Here is an 18,643-nt window from a genome sequence, read left to right on the forward strand (position 1 = left end):
ATGTCTCACGCCTCCAGGATTTGACTTTTACTGTTCCGACGTGTATGGGTTTGAGCGTGGAGGCAGTGTTACGGTGTGCTCACGGTGTGGGATGGCAGACTCGAGCCCTGGGAGGTCTGCACAGCCAACCAACATCCAACACTTACGATCATGCAGCAGGGAGGAGCCACCTCAGGAGGATCTGTACAAAGTCAGAATGCGACTCAACTTGCGGCAATGAGGCATCCCAGCCTACCAGGCGACCAACCGCTCTCGGAAAAGTGGACGAGGGGAAGCTAATTCTGCAGGTTTGAAAATCAAAGCGCGAAGACGCCGGTGATCATCGATGTTGATTGGCGATCTGATTATTCTGGCCCCTTCTTTTTATCTCCTGGTGCATTCTGGCTGGGACAGCAATCGGGCATTTCCGTGGCGGATCGCCCACGAAACGCATGGTCAATCTGGGTCGGGATTTTAAACTGCCAATCAACAGAGCTGGTTAGCCGGAGAATGGTTGATGTTGGGCGTCGATACGGAGGCCACCGCTACTCGCTCGCCGTGGATGACCATTGCGCCCCTCCTCTCAACTTTATTGTCCCGAGCGTGGGATTGCCACGACACACAGAGAGCTTCCTGATCTTGCGCCTCCAAATACCAGTCTGGGTCGACGATGCTCACCTGCTGCGTACCCACTGATTTGCTCCAAGAGGCAGATCGACAAAGCCATCGCCACTCGGGGTGTGCGGGGGACTTGGACTGATTGGTGCGATATTTTGCGAGTTCGAAACCGTTAAGCCATATGGCGATGAACTAGGATATGATTTCATGGCTTCTGACGTTCGCGAAGCTTACGTCTGCGTGGGACAGAGAACCAATTTCAGGTTTTCGCGAGGTAGCTCCCACGGCGTCGTTTCGATTCCCCTTCCAAGTGCTAGACCGGTACATATCAGGGCTGACGCCATCGTGGGAATTCATGGCGGGGCCCAAGGTTCAAAACGCAGAGGGGCAGCGGGTTGACTTTTCGGTCTATCCATCGAAGTTTTGATTGATTTTCTCGCATCCCACTGTTGTGGCGGGCAATCTAACTTGATGTGGCAGTAGTCTTCTGTATGGTAAATCATGAGGCCTGGTGCTTGCCTGTCAGCTTGGACTGCAGGATTCCAGGCAGCTTATCACACAGAAAACAAGCGAAACTTGCAAGCAGCGGATGATCCGTCAAGCGTGCTTGGGCGGTCCTCGCGTCGGATATGCATGGGCTGACCTCTCTACTACAAACTCCCCTGCAACAAAATAAAGGCATCACTCTTAACTCCGTACTCCGAGTACCTTCGGCCTTCGATATGCTTTTCGAGTGAGGCCCTACGATTGTACGATGTAGTCATCAAATGGCTGGTTATTAATGGCCCACTCTCGGCATAGGCGAGTGACTGGGATTCCTGGGCCAGGTGATGCAAAGGAAATGCGGGCATATGGAACCGTTCGACGCCTCCCAGGTGTCTGGTAATCTATTCCAGAATGGTCCGCCGACTCCGGTACCTTTTGCTCTCCATAGCAGACATCTATTCGAGACACATGCGTGATTGTTGGTGTTACAACGGCGCAGTGTTTGGCACCACAGAATAATCCTTCCGGAGAAGGTCATACTCCTCGTGGCAGCCACTCCGTTCCCCAAGAAGATAGTCTGGCGGAGATCAAGGCCCCAACCGCCGAGTGAGAAACCTGACGGTCGATAAGCGAAGGTAAACAGGAGGGTTGGAACGGGCAGGCATTGGTACCCTCAGGACTCAAAGCAGAGTTCCCCAGCTGCAAGTTACCATTCGTGAAAAGGAAGGATTGTCAGCGGCCAACCCCTTCACCGGAGGACAGACTGTATCGTCGGATCAATGGATGCACTCCATCGAGTCCTGGATATGCAGCAGATATGGAGAAGCCAAGAACAGTGGTATACTGTGAGTCATATACCTCAAAAAGGTACTCCAACTATCGAATCTGGGAATAGATCGAAAGCCAGGGTGCATGCTCAGGTTGGCCGGAGCACCTTGGACCCTCCGAAGAGATGCAGGACAGGACCACCGGCTCTACGATAATGCAGGAGACGAGTTGCTTGGTCATTATTGTCTGGCAGCCTACACCATACAGTGCCCTTGGACTGTGCCGTGGAACTAACGCTCGCCGAAAATCGCCGCAGTTGTCCAAGCCAACGACGACTTCCTCGTACATCGGGCCAGGACATGTAATGCCTGACGCAGTCCGAGATGTGGCAGGCTTCCAGCAGGTGATGGGTCTCTCAGGTTACAGACAATATTGGAAAATAACTCAACACTTGGGCCATCCATCTGCAAGATTATCGCCGGCATCACACGCGTACTATTGGCAGATGGCAGCTGCTATTCTTGTACCAAATCCCAGACCTCGAGCGATGCAGTTCAATTTCGTATTGGGCGCCTTGACCACCTTTTCTTAGAACACGAGAAAACCCAACAATAGAGTTAGATGAGAGTCGCGGAAGCCACAGCGCATAGAGGAGTCAGTCAGGACAGAGGCGGTCACAAGGCGCAAGAATACACCGTAAGCAGTCAAGCCTCTCGCAGCAGACTGCAGGCATGCAATAATGATTATTGTGATGCAGCTGCTGCGCGAAGCTGCAAAGCACGGAGCCAGCGCACGGAGCCCCTTCGTCTGTATCAACTACTTCGTACTTACAGTTCCTGGCCTGCAGCCGATGAACCAAAGAAGCAGCGGTAAAAAGAAGGCTGAAACACCAGTCGCTTCCTCTTCATGCAGCCCTTATCACATCTCATCATACCCGCCGCATGATCACCGACCCCCGTCTTGAAGAGCGGAAGGTCACCGGCCAACACAAAACTCGATCAGAGAAACAATAGGCTCTAGGCTAAGGTTCCTCGCTGCGTGGCTGAGCCGGCTTCCTTCGACATGAGGATCTCACATCTACACCAACCTGCGTCCCTCGGAGGAATGCGGGTCCAGATAGCCCTGTAAGCTGTAAGCGGCTACTATTATGAAGCTCTTTCTCTACATACAGTCTCAGACCCTCAATAATAGTGGGCACAGGCATCTCTTTTTCAAAATAGAAGCCGACACACCCGAATCCGAGTCAGGGCCCTTACAACGTTGTTGAAGACAGATCTACATTAAACACCACCGTTTCCATTTAGCCGTTTATCCCGCAAATATCCAGAGTTTCATACCGGTGGACAGTGGGACACTATGAATTATGGACAGCAGTGGAACTCCCCCCCGCCTGGAACCTGGCAGGATGATGTGCGGGCCTAATTTGGTGCGCAAGTCCCCCGTTGTCGATCCCTCCCTCTGGAACAACTTCGGTGGAAATGACCCCCGAATCCAGAATTTACGAGCAGTGCATAACCCACTTAGTACTATATTTTATTGGTCCAGATGCCACGCTTGAACCTCGGCCTCATCCATGGAATCTGTGGAAAACTTACCCACGGCACGGCAAATCAATTAAGCCCCTTTGGGTAAAGCTCCGCCTGCCACGCCGGTGATCTTCATTTTTTTCCACTTTCTCTTTTTTTTTTTCGAATCTCTTTGTCTTTTTCCGGCTTGGGAAACTATAACCGATTAGGTTAGTGGGTTCGAAATGTCTTACGGTGCGATTCAGCTGAGACTGAGACGCAGTTTGGCTGTCAGAGTCTGAGACTTGGTGCCTGAGCGCATGAGGCATCAACTTCTTTCTTTGCTTCTGTCGTACAGGTTTCCGTTCTGGTTGTGATATACAGATGCTCACTCCTACTACTATACACGGTTAACGGCCACAGATCACTTGCACTACACAAAGTATATCCTCCTAACCCCGAGCACCCGCATGCGGAAGTAACCACGACAGACTGACTGACTGATTGACCATCAATTCCCCAGTCATCCCAGCCACACAGCTCTGAGCTCACCAGCACCGCCAACAAGGAGGCTGGCTACCAGAGTGTCGGGCACGCGGCGGCGCAGGAGCTATGGCCGGATGATGTCCAGTTAGTGAATCCTTATTCCTTAGGTAGTCTTAGACCGCCGGTGTCTAAAGGGCAAAGGCCGGCCGATCCTGATCCAGTGATTCTGATCATCATGGTTACCTTCCTTAATCCTCAGGGCAATTTTCTTTAGCCAGACGATTAGAGTGCTCAAACTTAAAAGGCCGGTGGCACTGACGCCCATCGTAAAAGCCCGGTGGTTTTGAGTCGAAGTCTGGACTCTGGATGGAGATTGATTGTCGCTAGCAAGCCGGAGTAAGCCAGATGTGGCAAAGTAGGTACGGAAACGTCCAGTACCCCGTTACTTACTAAGGTATGGAGTAAGAAACCGTTACGAATAAAACGGAAAGAAAGAGAAGAAACGAAGAGAGTGGGCCCATGCATGTGGAACCCACATCTGTCTGGCTGTCTGGCTGTCTTTCGCTTGATATTTCCGAATCCACGCGAGAGTTCCAGGGATCATGGCGAGAGTGTGCAGCATTCTTGAGTTTTCATGTCGCTGTGGGATGGTTTCAAACCTTGTGTAAACTTTGAAGCATGATACGTATGGATCGTAGTATACTGAAACCCTGTCAGAGAGTCTGACAGGGTTTCAGTGTGCTGTCGATCAGAGGAGACGAATCCCAGTGGTTCGGGCTGGCCGATGAAAGGGAACATGACTCCGAGACTCCTGGGTCTTAGTTATGTATTAATTCTTTGTCAGACCTGTTGTTGACCTGCTTGTATGATTGTATCGTCCGTTGTGGTGTAGAGGCGTAGCCCCATGAAGCCCCACATGCCACATGCCTGCCACATCCCACATCCCGACATTCTCAACAGAGCTGACACTGACACTGACACTGACAGTCAACCAGTTGAGCTTCATTTTACCAGGATGGAGCACTCGCAAAGTTTATCCAGTATGATACTCGGTGGGTACTGAACCTGTTTATGCTTTTGCCACGGCTCCTGGTTATGTCACTCCTTGTAAATGCCTCGTGGGTTTCGATGCATGCGGCTATATCATTGTGCAGATATATATCTCGAGTATGGATATCTCAACGAACCACCCAAAACGTCAACCATACGGTGTGGACCGAAGTACTATACGAGTAGAGCTACCGATGTTGACGACGAACAGCGGTTAATTTCATTGGAAGGATCTCCGTAATGCTCCTCTTGTCAAGGATAAAGACCTGATAGAGGCGACAGGTCGAAACGGCAACCGTCCACGGCAACTGCCCACGGCATACCTGACTCGATCCCTGGAACATGCGTTAATCTACTCCGTAATTTCCAGATCATCAATAAAGTCTGGTGGTGGGTGATATTTCGGTTGAGCGATCCAGAGACTCCTACTTGGATAGGCATTTTGCCCGACGAATGCGATGCCCAAGAGATGGAGCAGTGGGGGATCATTGGGATTCCCACCAAAAATAAGGTTTGACTGTAAAGATAGTGTAGCCCATGGAGGAAGCAGGTATATTAAACGAGTCGGTAGATTTGTCCTCGAGATGACGCCGGTATGAGGCCGATAGTCGCCGAGAGCTTCTCCAAAGCCCTGATCTCAATATGCGTGTCGTGCGACTCGCGAGGGATCCATTTTCTACCGCCTTACTATACTGTGTCTGTATGCAGCTCCGAACTCCGGGACTGGCACCAGGGAGACGAGGCGGCATCCTTGTTGTCGACTATCATATCCCTTGAGACGGCCTCGGGTGAAGGGATGGGGAGTTTCTTTTCTTTTCTTTTCTTTTTTTTTTTTTTTTTTTTTTGCGTGATGGATCGATATCAAAAGACAAGACATGCGGTATCTTGCCATGCTGCTGCACAGACATCATATCATGGACGTCAAATTTCTTTTAACTTTCGACATTTCTATGTATAAATGATCGACGGAAGTCACGAATGATAGCGTCCGTATCGAAATTACGTACCCGTACCCTCAACTCAGTCTTTGCTTGGCACTCCGTCGGTGAGAGAAAACGGTTGGGTCAGGTCCGTGGAAGGCTGGAAGTGCAGACAGGGATTCCAACAAGCGATCTCTGCAATGTCTGTCGTCTGTTCACCCGTCTTGATCCCTAAGAAACCGAGTCGCGGATCGTTGCATAGGAATGAGAGCAGCATGCCGAAGATTACTAGTGAAACTGGAGGGACTAGAGTGCATTAGTGCGTCGGCTTTGCTGCCAAACTCGGGAAGGGCCGAATGCTGATGGTGACGGAGGCGACAATCTGCCACGTGAAATCACCAAGGGTCCAGACCCCAGCATAGGCGCTAGGAGGCTGCCACTATTCCCCAACAGAATGATTCTGGCGCGCGCTCCAGCAGTTCGATTCTCTGGACGTGTGGTTGGTGGGTTTGCTTCTGTGTTTCAGGGGGGTGAGCGTTGGAACTTGGAAACTCTATAGCCGAGAACTAAGCCAAATTCGGCACTTTAATCTGGGCACTGGGCAGTTTTGCGCACGGATTTCCTTGCTGTGAATCGTGACTGCGTGTCAAGTTCCGATCCCGAACCCCTGGCTGCCTGGAACCCCTCGAACCCACCGGAGCCTGCTCCAGCTCCGTCGCCAGCCGCGCGACCTCCGTTACCTCCCCGAAACTTAACCTCGCTCACAGTCACAGCCCAAATAGGTCCCTTGATAGCGATCGACTATCGTGGCTGCCGGGGAGGTTGTATCCAACTCGGCTGCTTCGTCTTGAGACCTCGGATATTGCACTTGTCGTGAAGCTCTTCTGATCACCGATCGCTATCTTACCGTTCAGTGATACCGCTCGGAGTATACTTGCCCAAACGGTCGAAGTCAAGGAAGGTTGCACGATCACCGCACAACAAAAAATGCAATACGTAGGAAGTTATGTACCGCGCCCAGACTCGAGCTGCTGTGCCACAAGCCAACCTGCGCTGCAGGATAGCATGGCGATCCGCCGCATAGCAGCCTCCGGCCATGGCTCCATGTGTTTGTCGCTCAAGTCTTTGCTGTGTAAGTGTGTAACATCGGTTACAGTTGAGAGCCGAGATTGATTCTGAAATTGAAAAATGTGATTGGACATGCAGGGGGGAGAAGGGAGGCGGGAGACGTCGATCCCGTAATACGCTCGCGCGTGGCAGGAGATGCGTTGATCTCCTCATCACGCGTGGCTTCACAGGCTTGGCTTTGTCTTCTGATCACATCTGAAACCTGAAACACAGACCGGGTTCACTTTCCTTCATCGGCGCCTATCATAATGGATCTTTCCGCAGGCCTACGAGTATTCTGTATCTCAATGCAGACTGGACAGTGGACGTGAGCAACCGACATGGATTCTCTCACAATGTGCGAAGGCTTGGGTCGTGCGAGGCTTATCCTTTTGGGGCCTTCCCAAGCGAGACCTTCCCAGATTCGATCTCATGATCGATCTGGCACTCCTATTGCTAATGTTTTCTTTTTTACCCCTTGAACTCTCCCGCCCCCTTAGAACATAACAATGATTCGTCCTTGCGCTCTGACGATCCTGCAGATAAGGCAGGCTCCCGTTCAGGAAGCAGCGCCGTAGAAGAGGCCGGACCGTTGCGCTATCCGACTGACGGCAACTATAAGGCGTTTCATCGTCGATAGTTTCGGAGCCAGCTCTTTTAGTGATGCCTGATTATCTGGTCCGGAGCTTAACTAGTTCGGCTTTAGTTGAGCCCGCCAGGAGGGTTGGAGTCTTGGAGAAGGGGAGGAGAGGACGAGATGATGAACGCGCACTAGGCTAGTTGCAGTAGTTCATCCGAACGCAAAACCGAGCACTAAAAGCGGCGGTCAAAGCTGGACGTTTGAAGGCGTTGGAATGATCGTCGTGCATCACAATCGAGTTCGACCGCTGGATCTCGGGAATCCCTTTTTGGTTTAGCTGGAGATATTGTAACACTACCGGGGGGCCATCGGCTGATTACCGGCTGATGCCTTTCTGAAGGATGAAGTTCACCTCTGGTTCACAAAAGGATACTCTTCCTTTCGGTCCGAATCCCTTCATTCTCCTCTCATTGCTTTTTGTTCAAGATATGCCGAATTTCTGAGGCATGTTTTGGATCCATGAGGATCCAATATTCAATATTTTGACGTCAACAGCTCCAGGCTTCGACTCCCGCTTCCCTTTTCGGTCGGAAAAGCGCCAAAGCGGAAGTATTAATAGTAGCAGTAATCTTAATTAAGTTGTCAGAGCGAATAAGCGAAGTCTGGCGCGAAGATCTTTGAGCCTGAGCATCACCCAGAGTCAAAAGTGTTCGTTCCGTGGTTACTTGACCGATGGCGACGACCCATGAGGAAGATCTGGTACAGGCCTCGTGTCTCGGTACCTAAGTTGGAGCTCCAAAGGGCCACTCTGTTTGCCCGCCGGGAGAGGAAACTGGAAACGCGTACGCAATTGGCCTGAACTTGGTACGCTTTGAACGGTTCGGTTCGTTGCATTTTATGAAACGAAGTGCCTGGCTACGAGCGATCACCGCGATCCGTGATGATGATCATCATCCTCGAGAGTCGAGATTCACCGTCGTATCAGTGCCAATCGTAGGTCGAAAAAGGAACTGTAACTTGGACTCATGCTAGTGGATCGCCCGACTCACGAACGACATATGATATTGGACTAATATTATTGGTGGGCGCGAGAATAAACCTGTCCAACGGACAACGCCGGTGATGACTGCTGTTGGTATATTTTCTTTTTCTTTGCATGGGACGATGCATCCGGGAGGAAAAACTCAGCACTCCGATCGTATTATTGACTTATTGTTGTATCTCACTCGATCGAGCATCCATTGCGAATGAAAGGAATGGTCTGTGTAAGCTTGCCAGTCATCTTGACCGTTGTGTGACCTCGCTTCTGCCTCAAGTTCCTTCAGGCAGGTTGTGTGACTGGCGCAGAACTCCTGTGTGACTCTGGACCAAGGAATTGGGTTCTCGAATCCATGACCGCTGACTGCGCTGCGCCTTGCGCAATTTCCCACGTTTTCTGGGCCCCTCTCAGTCCACCTTGGCTCCGTCCGATGGCTCCATTGACGCGAAAGCATCTTTGTGGTCGGATTCTAGAGACGGCTGATTTGCGGGCCTTATGAACGGAGGAAGCTAAATCTTTGGTGTTCTCCCCGAAACCCCATCACTTACTCCGTGAGTCCGTACTAACAAGTCGATGGGGTCGAACGGACGGCAGAAGAACTCCAGATTTATTGATTTGAAGTCGATCAACTAATTAGATAAAAATAGTACGAGGGCCTAAAGAGGAAGACACTGCAGCCAACGTTTTCTTGCCGAGAAGTGCGACCAGGAGAAGGTTGATAATAATTATAGCGACACTCATGCAGCTGATGCAAACAAGGCGAAGCTGATGCTTGCTGATGATTGGGCCGTAAGCTTCGCTTCCACGAGATCGTTGATGAAGGTTTGGGATGGGGGACATCCATCAATCGCATATGGTCGAGTGCGACGGTTGGGGCCCCTTTCCTTTGTTTTTGCCTTCGTAAAGTACGGAGTGCGGTCTCCTCGGATCAGCTTGTATCCAGCAAGACCAAGGATCACGTAACGAAGATTATTATCTCGAGTCGAAGGAACCTCCGGAGTATACTCCGGAAACTGAGGATCACTGGGATTCCCATGATTCACAGCTAGCGTTCTAGGGAGGAAGCCGGCCCAGCAGCCAGCGCAACGGGTGTCTCCCGTGACTACTTGCGGTGTTGGATGATGGGCGACTGAAGATTCAGGAATCAGGAAGGAACGCCGTCACAGTCGCTAGGCCGGTTCAAGGCGGAAGCTGACGATCATGGTTGGGATAATCCACGGAAATGAATTACGCAAAACAGAAGAGACCGAAGGACAGGCACTGGGCAAGCCGCTGTTGACTATCCAGGGTGAAACAGTGACCGCTCTCATGTCTGGATGGAATGCTACTGGGATATGCTTTTATGATTGATGATTCGGTTTTCGGGCTGATGATCTCCCATTAGTTTGGACAGTGATCAGAGGTCTGGTGTAGTCTTGCTCGTCTCCATAGCCACATTCGTCGACGCTTGGTTCTCCGCCGAGGCTCAGGACATGTGGATAAGATACTCGGGTAGAGCCAAGCCTTGAACCAGGGATGATGCCAGTTGGCCCCTCTCCCACAAGTGGGCAAGGAGGAACTCGTGGAAATCAGCCCAAGGTCTGGACTGCGCGAAATGTCGTATGAACGCTTGTGACGAAAGTCGATCCCAATGGCCGTAGTTGTATTGAAGGGCTGTCGAGCTTGGTGATCAATTAGCCGAGGCGAAGGTAATATACAGAGTACGGAGTAGGGAATCTCTTTGATATTGTCCGTCAGCTTGCAAGGCCTCCTCCAGAGCCCAGGTCTCCCCATTTCCAGGTAGGTAACGTCATCGTGAGGGAGCCCTGAAGGCTCAAAGCGATCAAAGTCATACGGATGCGAGGCCTTGGCCGTCGGAGCAGCGACGCTAACCTTAATCTGGTCCTTGGTCCGGCGAGGAACCTCCTTGATTTTCTGATTATCGTTTCCACTCGACAATAATCTCCGGTTCGCTCACGACGGCTGCAGACTGCTCGCTAAGTGACTTGGCCCCCAAGCGAAGGATGCAGCGGATGGAAATCGTTCCCAGATTCCCTTCCTGGAGGCCTCGCCAAGCCTGGCCCAAGCCCAAGCTGGAGCTGCCACCGGGCTCCAGAGGCTTGGTTGATGATGACGGGAACGGAGGCACTTCCATTCCAAGAACAGTCCTCCCCCTTGTTTGTCCAGCAGCAGCTTCACAGGGCTTGATCGCCCAAGGACGATGATACGACGCGTCGATCATGGATGAGCAGCGAGAGCAATAGGGTAGGAACTAGGGAACGATGACCAAAGTTGATAAGTTGAAGCCGAAGTGAGGTTGCATACGGACACCAGCATACACGGTCACTGGCCACCCAGCCACGAAACACAAGGGCGATCGGTGGGCGGCCTTTTGCCAGACGAGATCAGGTTCTTAGTAAAGACGTGATCGCGCGGCAACGATCAGCCGTTAACGGGGCATGGGATCGTTGTGACAGGTAAGACCAGAAACGGAGCGAGTCCAGTTCCACCCACCGATCATCGCTCACGACGCCGCCTGTCGAGACCCATTAATAATAATGTACGTAGTCGTCCGTCGCGGCCTTGCAAATTGCCACGGCTCGACCCTGGACTCCTGGCGGACGATCTGCACCTGGAGATTGCATTGGATTCTTTGGCCCTTTGATGGAATTCATGATGAAGGAATTCTAATTCCTGAAGGATGCCGATTGTTGAATTGCTGATTGCTGAGAGTGAGATGAGACCGAGTGACTGCCTGAGGAATCGATCTCATTCTCGCGTGTCAAGGGGTGTAATCTATTACTAGCGGGGACGCAATACTACCGGCTCCACCGCGCCTCAATTAAGCTTTGGACCGAGTCTCAGTTGGCGGCGTACTGTGATTACGGTACTGTAATCGTCTAAAAGCTCCGAATCGGCTCTCTCCACAGTCCACCTCCCCGAGTCATTTCCACGACGGCGGCCCATCAGCCTGCGCAAATCAGCCTTGGGGCGATCCTCCTGCTGCGTTTTATTTTATTTCTATTTTCAGGCGTTTTATTTTATTTTTCTGAATTCTTTCATTTGCTCCCCACTCATCTTGCTGCCCGGGTCTATAAACCTCGTTGTTCTCCCCCCCTGTTCCCTCTCCCCACTCCATACATCTGGGTGCGTCTGGATAGCGTCGGCTCCATCTTATATTATATCCTGACCTTCCCTCGTCGCCACGTTTTCTGCTACTGTACTTTAAACCCGTCCAGCCCGTCCACTTCCCGGCCTCCTCCATCGCTACTCCCATTACCTCCCGACACCATGGATCTCGCCAGCCTCATCTCTCAGCCGGATGCCGAGCCCGGCATGACTGTCAAGTCTCGATATAGTCCTCCTGCCTTTGAGCCCGGCTCCTTCTACCCTTCAGCTTCGGCTTTCCGGTCACAGGCGCCGCTATCTCCTCCAGTCGAGGACAAGGCCCCTCGCTGTTCGCTGCCATCTATCTCTTCGCTTCTTGATAGTGCTGATGGCGCATCAACACATGCTGCAAGTAAGGCTTCCAAAGCTTCCCTGAGTCGGCCTCCGAACTCATCACTAATACATCAAGCAGAGCGCCAACGGTTGAGCTCCCCTTCACAGCGTGACTTGGATGCGCGCCCAGCTTTCGAAAAGAACCAGTCTGGCGCCGCTCCAGTCCGCTTGCCTCCCACTCCGCCATTGCGTCCTGGCTCTGGCTTCCACAGCACTACGCACTCGCCCTCCAGCTCAATCTCATCCGCAACAAACCAGATGGTCAAGACCGAGTACCCTCAACCACCAGTGACTCTGGCGAGCCCAACCGACAGGTCATCCATCTCAAGCCAAGGCTCCGCACCTCACCACCACGCTCCGGGCCCCTACGCCTCTCCAGCTCCAAGCGTTCCCTCCTACTCATCCCCCGTCGAGCCATCACCATCAAACATGTACTACCAGCGCCCGGCCTCGTCCGGGGCATACCAAAGCGCTCCTCCCCCGCCACCACCTTCATCACACCACCAACCGATGATCTCCCCAGTAACACCGGCCTGGCAACACCACCACTACTTCCCACCATCAACCAACACACCCTACCAGCAGAACCATGACCGATATATCTGCCGCACATGCCACAAGGCCTTCTCGCGACCCTCTAGCCTGCGAATTCACTCTCACAGCCATACCGGCGAGAAGCCCTTCCGCTGTACACATGCCGGGTGCGGGAAAGCCTTCAGCGTGCGAAGCAATATGAAGCGCCACGAACGTGGCTGCCACACTGGCCGTGCCGTCGCCACTGCAATGGTGTAGGAAAAAAAAAAAAAAAAAAAAAAAAGCACATCTCATCGCAAGCTCTCTGGCGGGCGAGATGTCATACTCGCATAACCGAAAGGAAAAAGGACCGCCTCATCACTTATCTCAACCTACAGTAATTTCCTCTTGACTTTTTTATCTCATTTCATGATACCCTCTCATGTTCTGTTCATTTTATCGATGTTCATGTTCTGCACCGGTGTCAGGTGTCACGGGGATACGGATATGGGTTTGGATTCAGATTCGGATTCGTTTGGGAAACATACACACATCCAGTTCCAAATCTATTTACATTGCATTTCTTCTACTACTTCTCTTCTGCTCTTGTATACTTTCACACATTCAATTTCACCCTCGGAAGAAAACCCGGGTCATCCTCCATGTCGGGTCAGGACAGGAGGTTTAAATGTTTATTGCATAGTATGCATGGCATGCATACCGGGGGAGCAAAGGCGCACCAACAGGCTAGGCTAAGCTAGGGCCCTGGGTCCCAGTCTGAACATGTCTAGCCAGTACGTGATGTCTTTATTTTTCATTTTGTCATATTTCCTTTGTTTCAATGATGATGTGAAATGAATGACCGACCCCTTTTTCCTTTCTACCTCAACCTCGGAAGAAGAAATGAATTTAAAAAAAGATTATCAACTTTACATATTGATTGCATCTTGTAAACGAGCTATAAATGATGAACCTGTGCCCCTGAATTGTAGTTGACGGTGTGTTTTGGACTGATTATTTATTATATTAAGACGGTTCAGTAGGAATGGAAGACCAGAAGCCCCAAGTCAGCTGGAGGCGGGTCCCCTTCACTCCCTACGTAGGAAATATTTGTTCTGCGACTTTAGGAAGGCGCGATTGTCCGGATATTTACCGTAAGCATAATAGGAAGGAGCGTTGCAACTAAGGATGGAAGGAACGGCCTCCCTGTCAGGTACGACTTCGAATTAGACCTTGATCTTACGGGAAATTGAATGTGTTCGATAAAAATATCCTCCCCTGTTAACTCCAAAAAAGCCTTTCAGGTATCACAGTAAACTACGGACAAGAACTAAACCTAAATACAATAAGCGACCCCTATATCTATCGCGTACCCGTGAAACACCAGGCCCAAAACGCGAGTAAATCGTGAACGAAGATAGGACGAGACAGAGAAAGGACGTTGATTTTAAGCAACAACAGTTGACTGCGAAGCAGTGCCGCCAATGGCTCTTCCCCTCGACCGCGCCGTAATGGCTCGCATGTTTTTCACGGCCGCACCAAAGTCGATGAGGTTGTGATCCCCGGGCATATGTTCACCGCTGACGATGCATAGAACTCTCATACCGGGTTTATAGACGAGGCCGCTGAGTAGCTTGGGCGTGATGAGGAAGTACTGACCGCCGCCGCCGCCGTCTTCGCTCGGCGCACACGCAATATCGACGAGGCGCTCGTGGACCATGCGTTCGTTTCGCGGGTCCATTCCTTGGTTAATTTCGTCGACGACGCGGAATGGCGATGCGGAGAGAGACTGCAGGGCCATGAGGTAGAATATTGTGCTGACGGCTCGCTCTCCACCGGATTGGCGATGCGAATCTAGAAGAGACAGGCTCTCGTGCTCTCGGAACTTGACGTGCACCTGGATGGACCATTGGTCGAAGTCGTTCCCGCTTGGCTGGCCGTCCGGTCCTAGCTCTTCGCCTGCCTTGTCTAAGGAGACTTGACCAGCGCAGCCGATGCGCGCGAACGAGTCGGAGAATGCGTCGCTAACGCTCTTGATAATAGAATCTAGTCTTGGTTCCCATTTGCCTCTGATCTCGTTGATCGCATGGTTGAAGTCCGCAAGCTTGTTGTGGAAATCGGTAAGTTTCCCGCGTAAACGTTCGATTTGCCGTTCGCGCTCTTCAAACTCCTGAACCACATTCGAAGGGCCTCCATGTGTGAGTTCAAGGCGCGCCTTTTCAGAGTCGATTTCGGCTTCCAGTTCGGTGACGGTGTGGCTGTCGTATATCTGCTTGCCCATTTCCTCCAGCTCGGGCTTCTCCTTGAGATGCGCCGCAACCTTTCTTGCCTCTTTTCCGACTCTCTTGGTTTCCTGCGCCATTTCCGCAACTTCTTGGGTCTTTTGCTTGACCTCTTCGCCCTTAGCCTGGAGCCTCTCGTTATGGTCGCTAGTGCGGCCTTTCAGGATTTCCAGGTCAGAAATTCCTTCGACCTTCCACATTGTCAACTTGATCACTTCCTCTTCGAGTTCACGGAGTGTCTCAACCGCATCCTGTTTGCCATTAGTATCAATTCATTTTCGAACTCGCCAAGTCTCATACCGCGTATTCTATGATTGCTTCAGCCTTTTCAATAGATAGCCGATCCTGCTTATTGCGAATATCAAGGACCTTGGCCCTGATTCTTGCAAAATAGTCATCGTTTGCTTTTTTCTTGGCTTCTTGCTGGCCTGTTGCGTCTTGTTAGCGGCTTGGATTTGAATAGAAAACGGCATGACCTACGTATTCGTTCTGGGATGGCCCTGAAGTCGGTATACGCTGTTTGCTTCCTTGCCTTTTCGCTTTCAAGTTCATCCTAAATGGGAAGTTAGCAAAGTCGGGTAAATAGTACGAATATCGCAAACTAACTCTTTCTCTTTGGACCTTTTCGTACTCCCGACCAAGTTCTGCCAAGCTTGCTCTGTCGGATTCAATTTCGTCCTCAACGTTTTTGATGTCGTCCCTCAACTCTTGAATCCTTGCCTGCAGTTCTCCCTTTGCTAATGTGTCAACAGGTTGGGAGGTCCAGACCTTTGCTGGCCGTACTTGTCGTACGCGGGTAGAGGAAGCTCCGGGACCGTACTCTCGTCGTCGTACAATTTGGTAGGCCTGTTTACCCGCCACCCATGATGTAATTGAGCTGTTTTCCAGGGCTGTGTATGTTTGATCAGAGATGTCTCTCAGACTTATTGGTGTCTGGTGCAGCCTATTCTCGCTGCACAGCATCGCAAGAACAGGCTCCGGACCGTTGAGAAAGTCTTTTGCCCAGCCTTGAAAGCCCATATTCCTCAGCTGATCGTCATGCAATGGAGCTTGAAGATTTCCGAGAGGAATAGAAGATGTCCTGATACTGATATCTTGAAGTTTCAGGTCGCGAATTAAATATCTTTGTAAATTCCTAAAATCATTTCGACTCTGGACCGTGAAAGCCGTGTAGTCTGTTCTCTGCAACAATGACTCAACATGGTTCGTGTACCGCGGATCTTTGATGGAGCAAGTGACAATCGGAGGACCGAAAACCTCTTTCTCGAATTTGTCTTGATTGTTTAAGAGCCACTCGTAAGCTTTCTGGGAATCGTAGGATGCTTGGCGAAGCTTTCTCTCTTGCTGCCCAGAACGCGAGTCGAGGCCCTGCAGTTGCTGCTCGGCTTGCTTTAAGAGACGCGTTGGTTCGGCGAGTTTTTCTTGTAATGGCCGTCGACGGCCCTTGATCTCGTCTCCCTTGTCTTCAAATTCTCTCTGCTCTCTTCGTTTTTCTCTCTGTTTGAGTAGCAATTAGCATCATGTGTTGATCATATATAGCTCCTGTTGCTGCACTTACAATCTGATCGTTATACCAATTAGCGTCAAATTCGATGGGCTCCTCGTTCAACTGTCGGTTAAGCCGATTGATTGCCTGCGTAATCTTGATCCCTTCCTGCCGATAATTCACAGAGCTCTTTCTCTCTGCCTCGATTTCGGCTTCCATATCTTTCATGGATTGCTCATACTGTTCGACTCTCTTCCCGATATCTGTAGCCGCTCTTTCTGCATCATCGAACTTTCGTTGTTTATGCTTTATCACGTCATCTACTTGCTTGCAGTAGCCCTCCTTCTCTTTGACGGATCTCATTACCGGCTCCAATTCCGCTTCGAGTTCTTCGAGTTCGTGCTGACAGGCCCTTCTGTCCTCCCTCACAGCGTCGAATTTCCTATGGAGCGCCTTGTATTGGACGACGGGTCGGACCATTTCCAACACTTCGATCTGTTTCTTGATCTGCGCTCGCTGACGGACCCTTTCGACATCTGCCCGCTGCATTTCTTGTCGATTTTCGAGATTCGAAAGTAGATCTCGGTCAGCCTCGTTGTTCGACTGAAGGCTCTTCTGCTCAGCTCGTAAGCTTTTCAAGTTTTCGTGTAGCTCCACCATTTCCGCACCGGCAGCAGCCCGCTGCGTCGAGTTAAGCAGTTCAATCGGCGTGAGTGCAGCAAACTCGCTAACTTTATCTTGCGGCAGAAACTGACACAAATTGTCGACTTGAATAGCGAATGAATGGGCAAGTCTTAATACTTCTCGCATACCAGATGGCCTCCCGTTCAACGTAAACGTGCTTTTGTTGCCCTCTCGCTTGATGGTCCGGCTGATGACAGGATTCCGTCGGTGATTCGGGCCACCTGCGAGCTCAATTTCAATCGTTGCCTCTCTGCATCCATGCTTAACAAACTCGCCGATATCCTTCGCGCGTCCGAGATGCTGTAGTTGCGACCAATCCCATTAGTACATAAGTTTTACAATAAAGGGGAAAAGAATACAACATACCTGCGGCCCCCATCCCAAACCAAGACAGATAGCACAAACAAGCGTACTCTTCCCCGTTCCATTTGGTCCAATGACCATGTTCAGTTTCGGCCCAGGGAAGAACTCCGCGGACGTGTAGGTCACGAAATCAGTGACCTTGATACGAACAATAGCACCAGACTTGTACCCTTCCTGCGAGACCTGATTTTGCACACCGTTCACCGCGGCCCTTGGATGTCTTGCTGGGCCCTGACTCTGGCGCTGGCTATTCGTCTGAGTGGCAGTTGCGGAGTCATCTTCTGCACTGTCATTCTCGTCATCCGTTTCAGCCGCAGCGTCAACATCGGAAACCTCAGATCCAGCAGATTCACTTTCATCTTGTTGTATCCTCGGGCGTTTGCTGTTGCTTGAGGGAGTGGGGGCCGGGGAGGAGGACGCCGTGCCAGATGCATCAGTTTCATCATCTTCATCGGACCTTTGGCGGCGTTGAGGAACCGTGCTCAGGGAAGGCATATTTAGGTTTGACAGATGAGCCTGCCTTGGCGATAGTCACCGAGCATTGGAGGGTAGTCGGAAAAACGAGGCCGTTTCGATCCGTTTCACCTCGCCATGGAGGCCGTTGGTTCCTTTGATCTGGATTCTTTGTTGCGGGATGTTAAACTTACTCGTGATTAGGCGTGGACGCGACGCGCCAATCGCCTGGCAGAACCAATCTACGTCTTGATGCGGTAGGCGGTGGCGCGCGGCAGTGTCGGGGTTATCGCGATGATTTTGGATTACTCTGTACTCTATTTTCTGAATACCGAACAGGAAAACCGATTTTCAATTTTCTCGGTGAAGCAAACATGTCTATCTTTAATTCACCGCATAAGGTAAAACGCCTCGTCCTCGCCGGCGCGGTGACCGCCACCACGATTGCCGGGACACTCTACGGCGCTGGTATCAAGACTGAACGGGAGGTTACTCAAGTACGTATAGGCTACGGTCCGATGTACATTGTCGTTTATTTGACCTAGGCTAACAATGTACATATAGCACGTACAAAAGACCCGGGAAATTACGTTCGATGAGCGAATCGAATCTCTCCGAAACACACGCCAAAATCTCGCTGGGAAGAAAGAGCTTGTCGAAAAGCAGATGCGTGATCTAGACGCCAGGATCGAAGAAAGGAAGCAAAAGGGCGTCGATAGTAAGAGAGGATAAGGAAGGGGAGCCAAATTTCAGAATGTTTCTGCAATCAAAACGACGAACAGATGGTTTCCGCCATTACCGATGCCTACCGCTTTAAAGCCTCCTTTGCCATCGATAATCGAGG

At 51.1% G+C, this 18,643-nt stretch overlaps 6 protein-coding genes across 6 annotated transcripts; 3 read left to right on the plus strand and 3 right to left on the minus strand.

Moving 5' to 3' along the window:
* Nucleotides 1–465: 465 nt before the first annotated feature.
* On the minus strand, nucleotides 466–954 carry APUU_10542A (uncharacterized protein; the record flags this gene model as incomplete). The annotated part of the gene is made up of 2 exons (XM_041701952.1): nucleotides 466–789; nucleotides 832–954. The coding sequence occupies 2 exons, from the start codon at nucleotides 952–954 to the stop codon at nucleotides 466–468; spliced, it is 447 nt and encodes a 148-aa protein (XP_041549908.1).
* Nucleotides 955–2,035: 1,081 nt separating this feature from the next.
* Nucleotides 2,036–2,443, plus strand: APUU_10543S (uncharacterized protein; the record flags this gene model as incomplete). The annotated part of the gene is made up of 1 exon (XM_041701963.1): nucleotides 2,036–2,443. The coding sequence occupies one exon, from the start codon at nucleotides 2,036–2,038 to the stop codon at nucleotides 2,441–2,443; it is 408 nt and encodes a 135-aa protein (XP_041549909.1).
* Nucleotides 2,444–10,456: 8,013 nt separating this feature from the next.
* Nucleotides 10,457–10,759, minus strand: APUU_10544A (uncharacterized protein; the record flags this gene model as incomplete). Its single annotated transcript, XM_041701974.1, has 1 exon — nucleotides 10,457–10,759. The coding sequence occupies one exon, from the start codon at nucleotides 10,757–10,759 to the stop codon at nucleotides 10,457–10,459; it is 303 nt and encodes a 100-aa protein (XP_041549910.1).
* Nucleotides 10,760–11,808: 1,049 nt separating this feature from the next.
* On the plus strand, nucleotides 11,809–12,810 carry APUU_10545S (uncharacterized protein; the record flags this gene model as incomplete). The annotated part of the gene is made up of 2 exons (XM_041701985.1): nucleotides 11,809–12,037; nucleotides 12,098–12,810. 2 exons carry the CDS (start codon nucleotides 11,809–11,811, stop codon nucleotides 12,808–12,810), a joined length of 942 nt encoding a protein of 313 aa, XP_041549911.1.
* A 1,168-nt stretch (nucleotides 12,811–13,978) lies between these two features.
* SMC5 (DNA repair ATPase SMC5) lies at nucleotides 13,979–17,841 on the minus strand (the record flags this gene model as incomplete). The annotated part of the gene is made up of 6 exons (XM_041701996.1): nucleotides 13,979–15,064; nucleotides 15,114–15,241; nucleotides 15,294–15,366; nucleotides 15,420–16,310; nucleotides 16,372–17,283; nucleotides 17,350–17,841. The coding sequence occupies 6 exons, from the start codon at nucleotides 17,839–17,841 to the stop codon at nucleotides 13,979–13,981; spliced, it is 3,582 nt and encodes a 1,193-aa protein (XP_041549912.1).
* A 332-nt stretch (nucleotides 17,842–18,173) lies between these two features.
* APUU_10547S (uncharacterized protein) lies at nucleotides 18,174–18,531 on the plus strand (the record flags this gene model as incomplete). Its single annotated transcript, XM_041702007.1, has 2 exons — nucleotides 18,174–18,296; nucleotides 18,364–18,531. 2 exons carry the CDS (start codon nucleotides 18,174–18,176, stop codon nucleotides 18,529–18,531), a joined length of 291 nt encoding a protein of 96 aa, XP_041549913.1.
* Nucleotides 18,532–18,643: the final 112 nt, after the last annotated feature.

This window comes from Aspergillus puulaauensis, chromosome 1 (genome assembly GCF_016861865.1).
Source record: "Aspergillus puulaauensis MK2 DNA, chromosome 1, nearly complete sequence".
NCBI classification, from domain to species: domain Eukaryota; kingdom Fungi; phylum Ascomycota; class Eurotiomycetes; order Eurotiales; family Aspergillaceae; genus Aspergillus; species Aspergillus puulaauensis.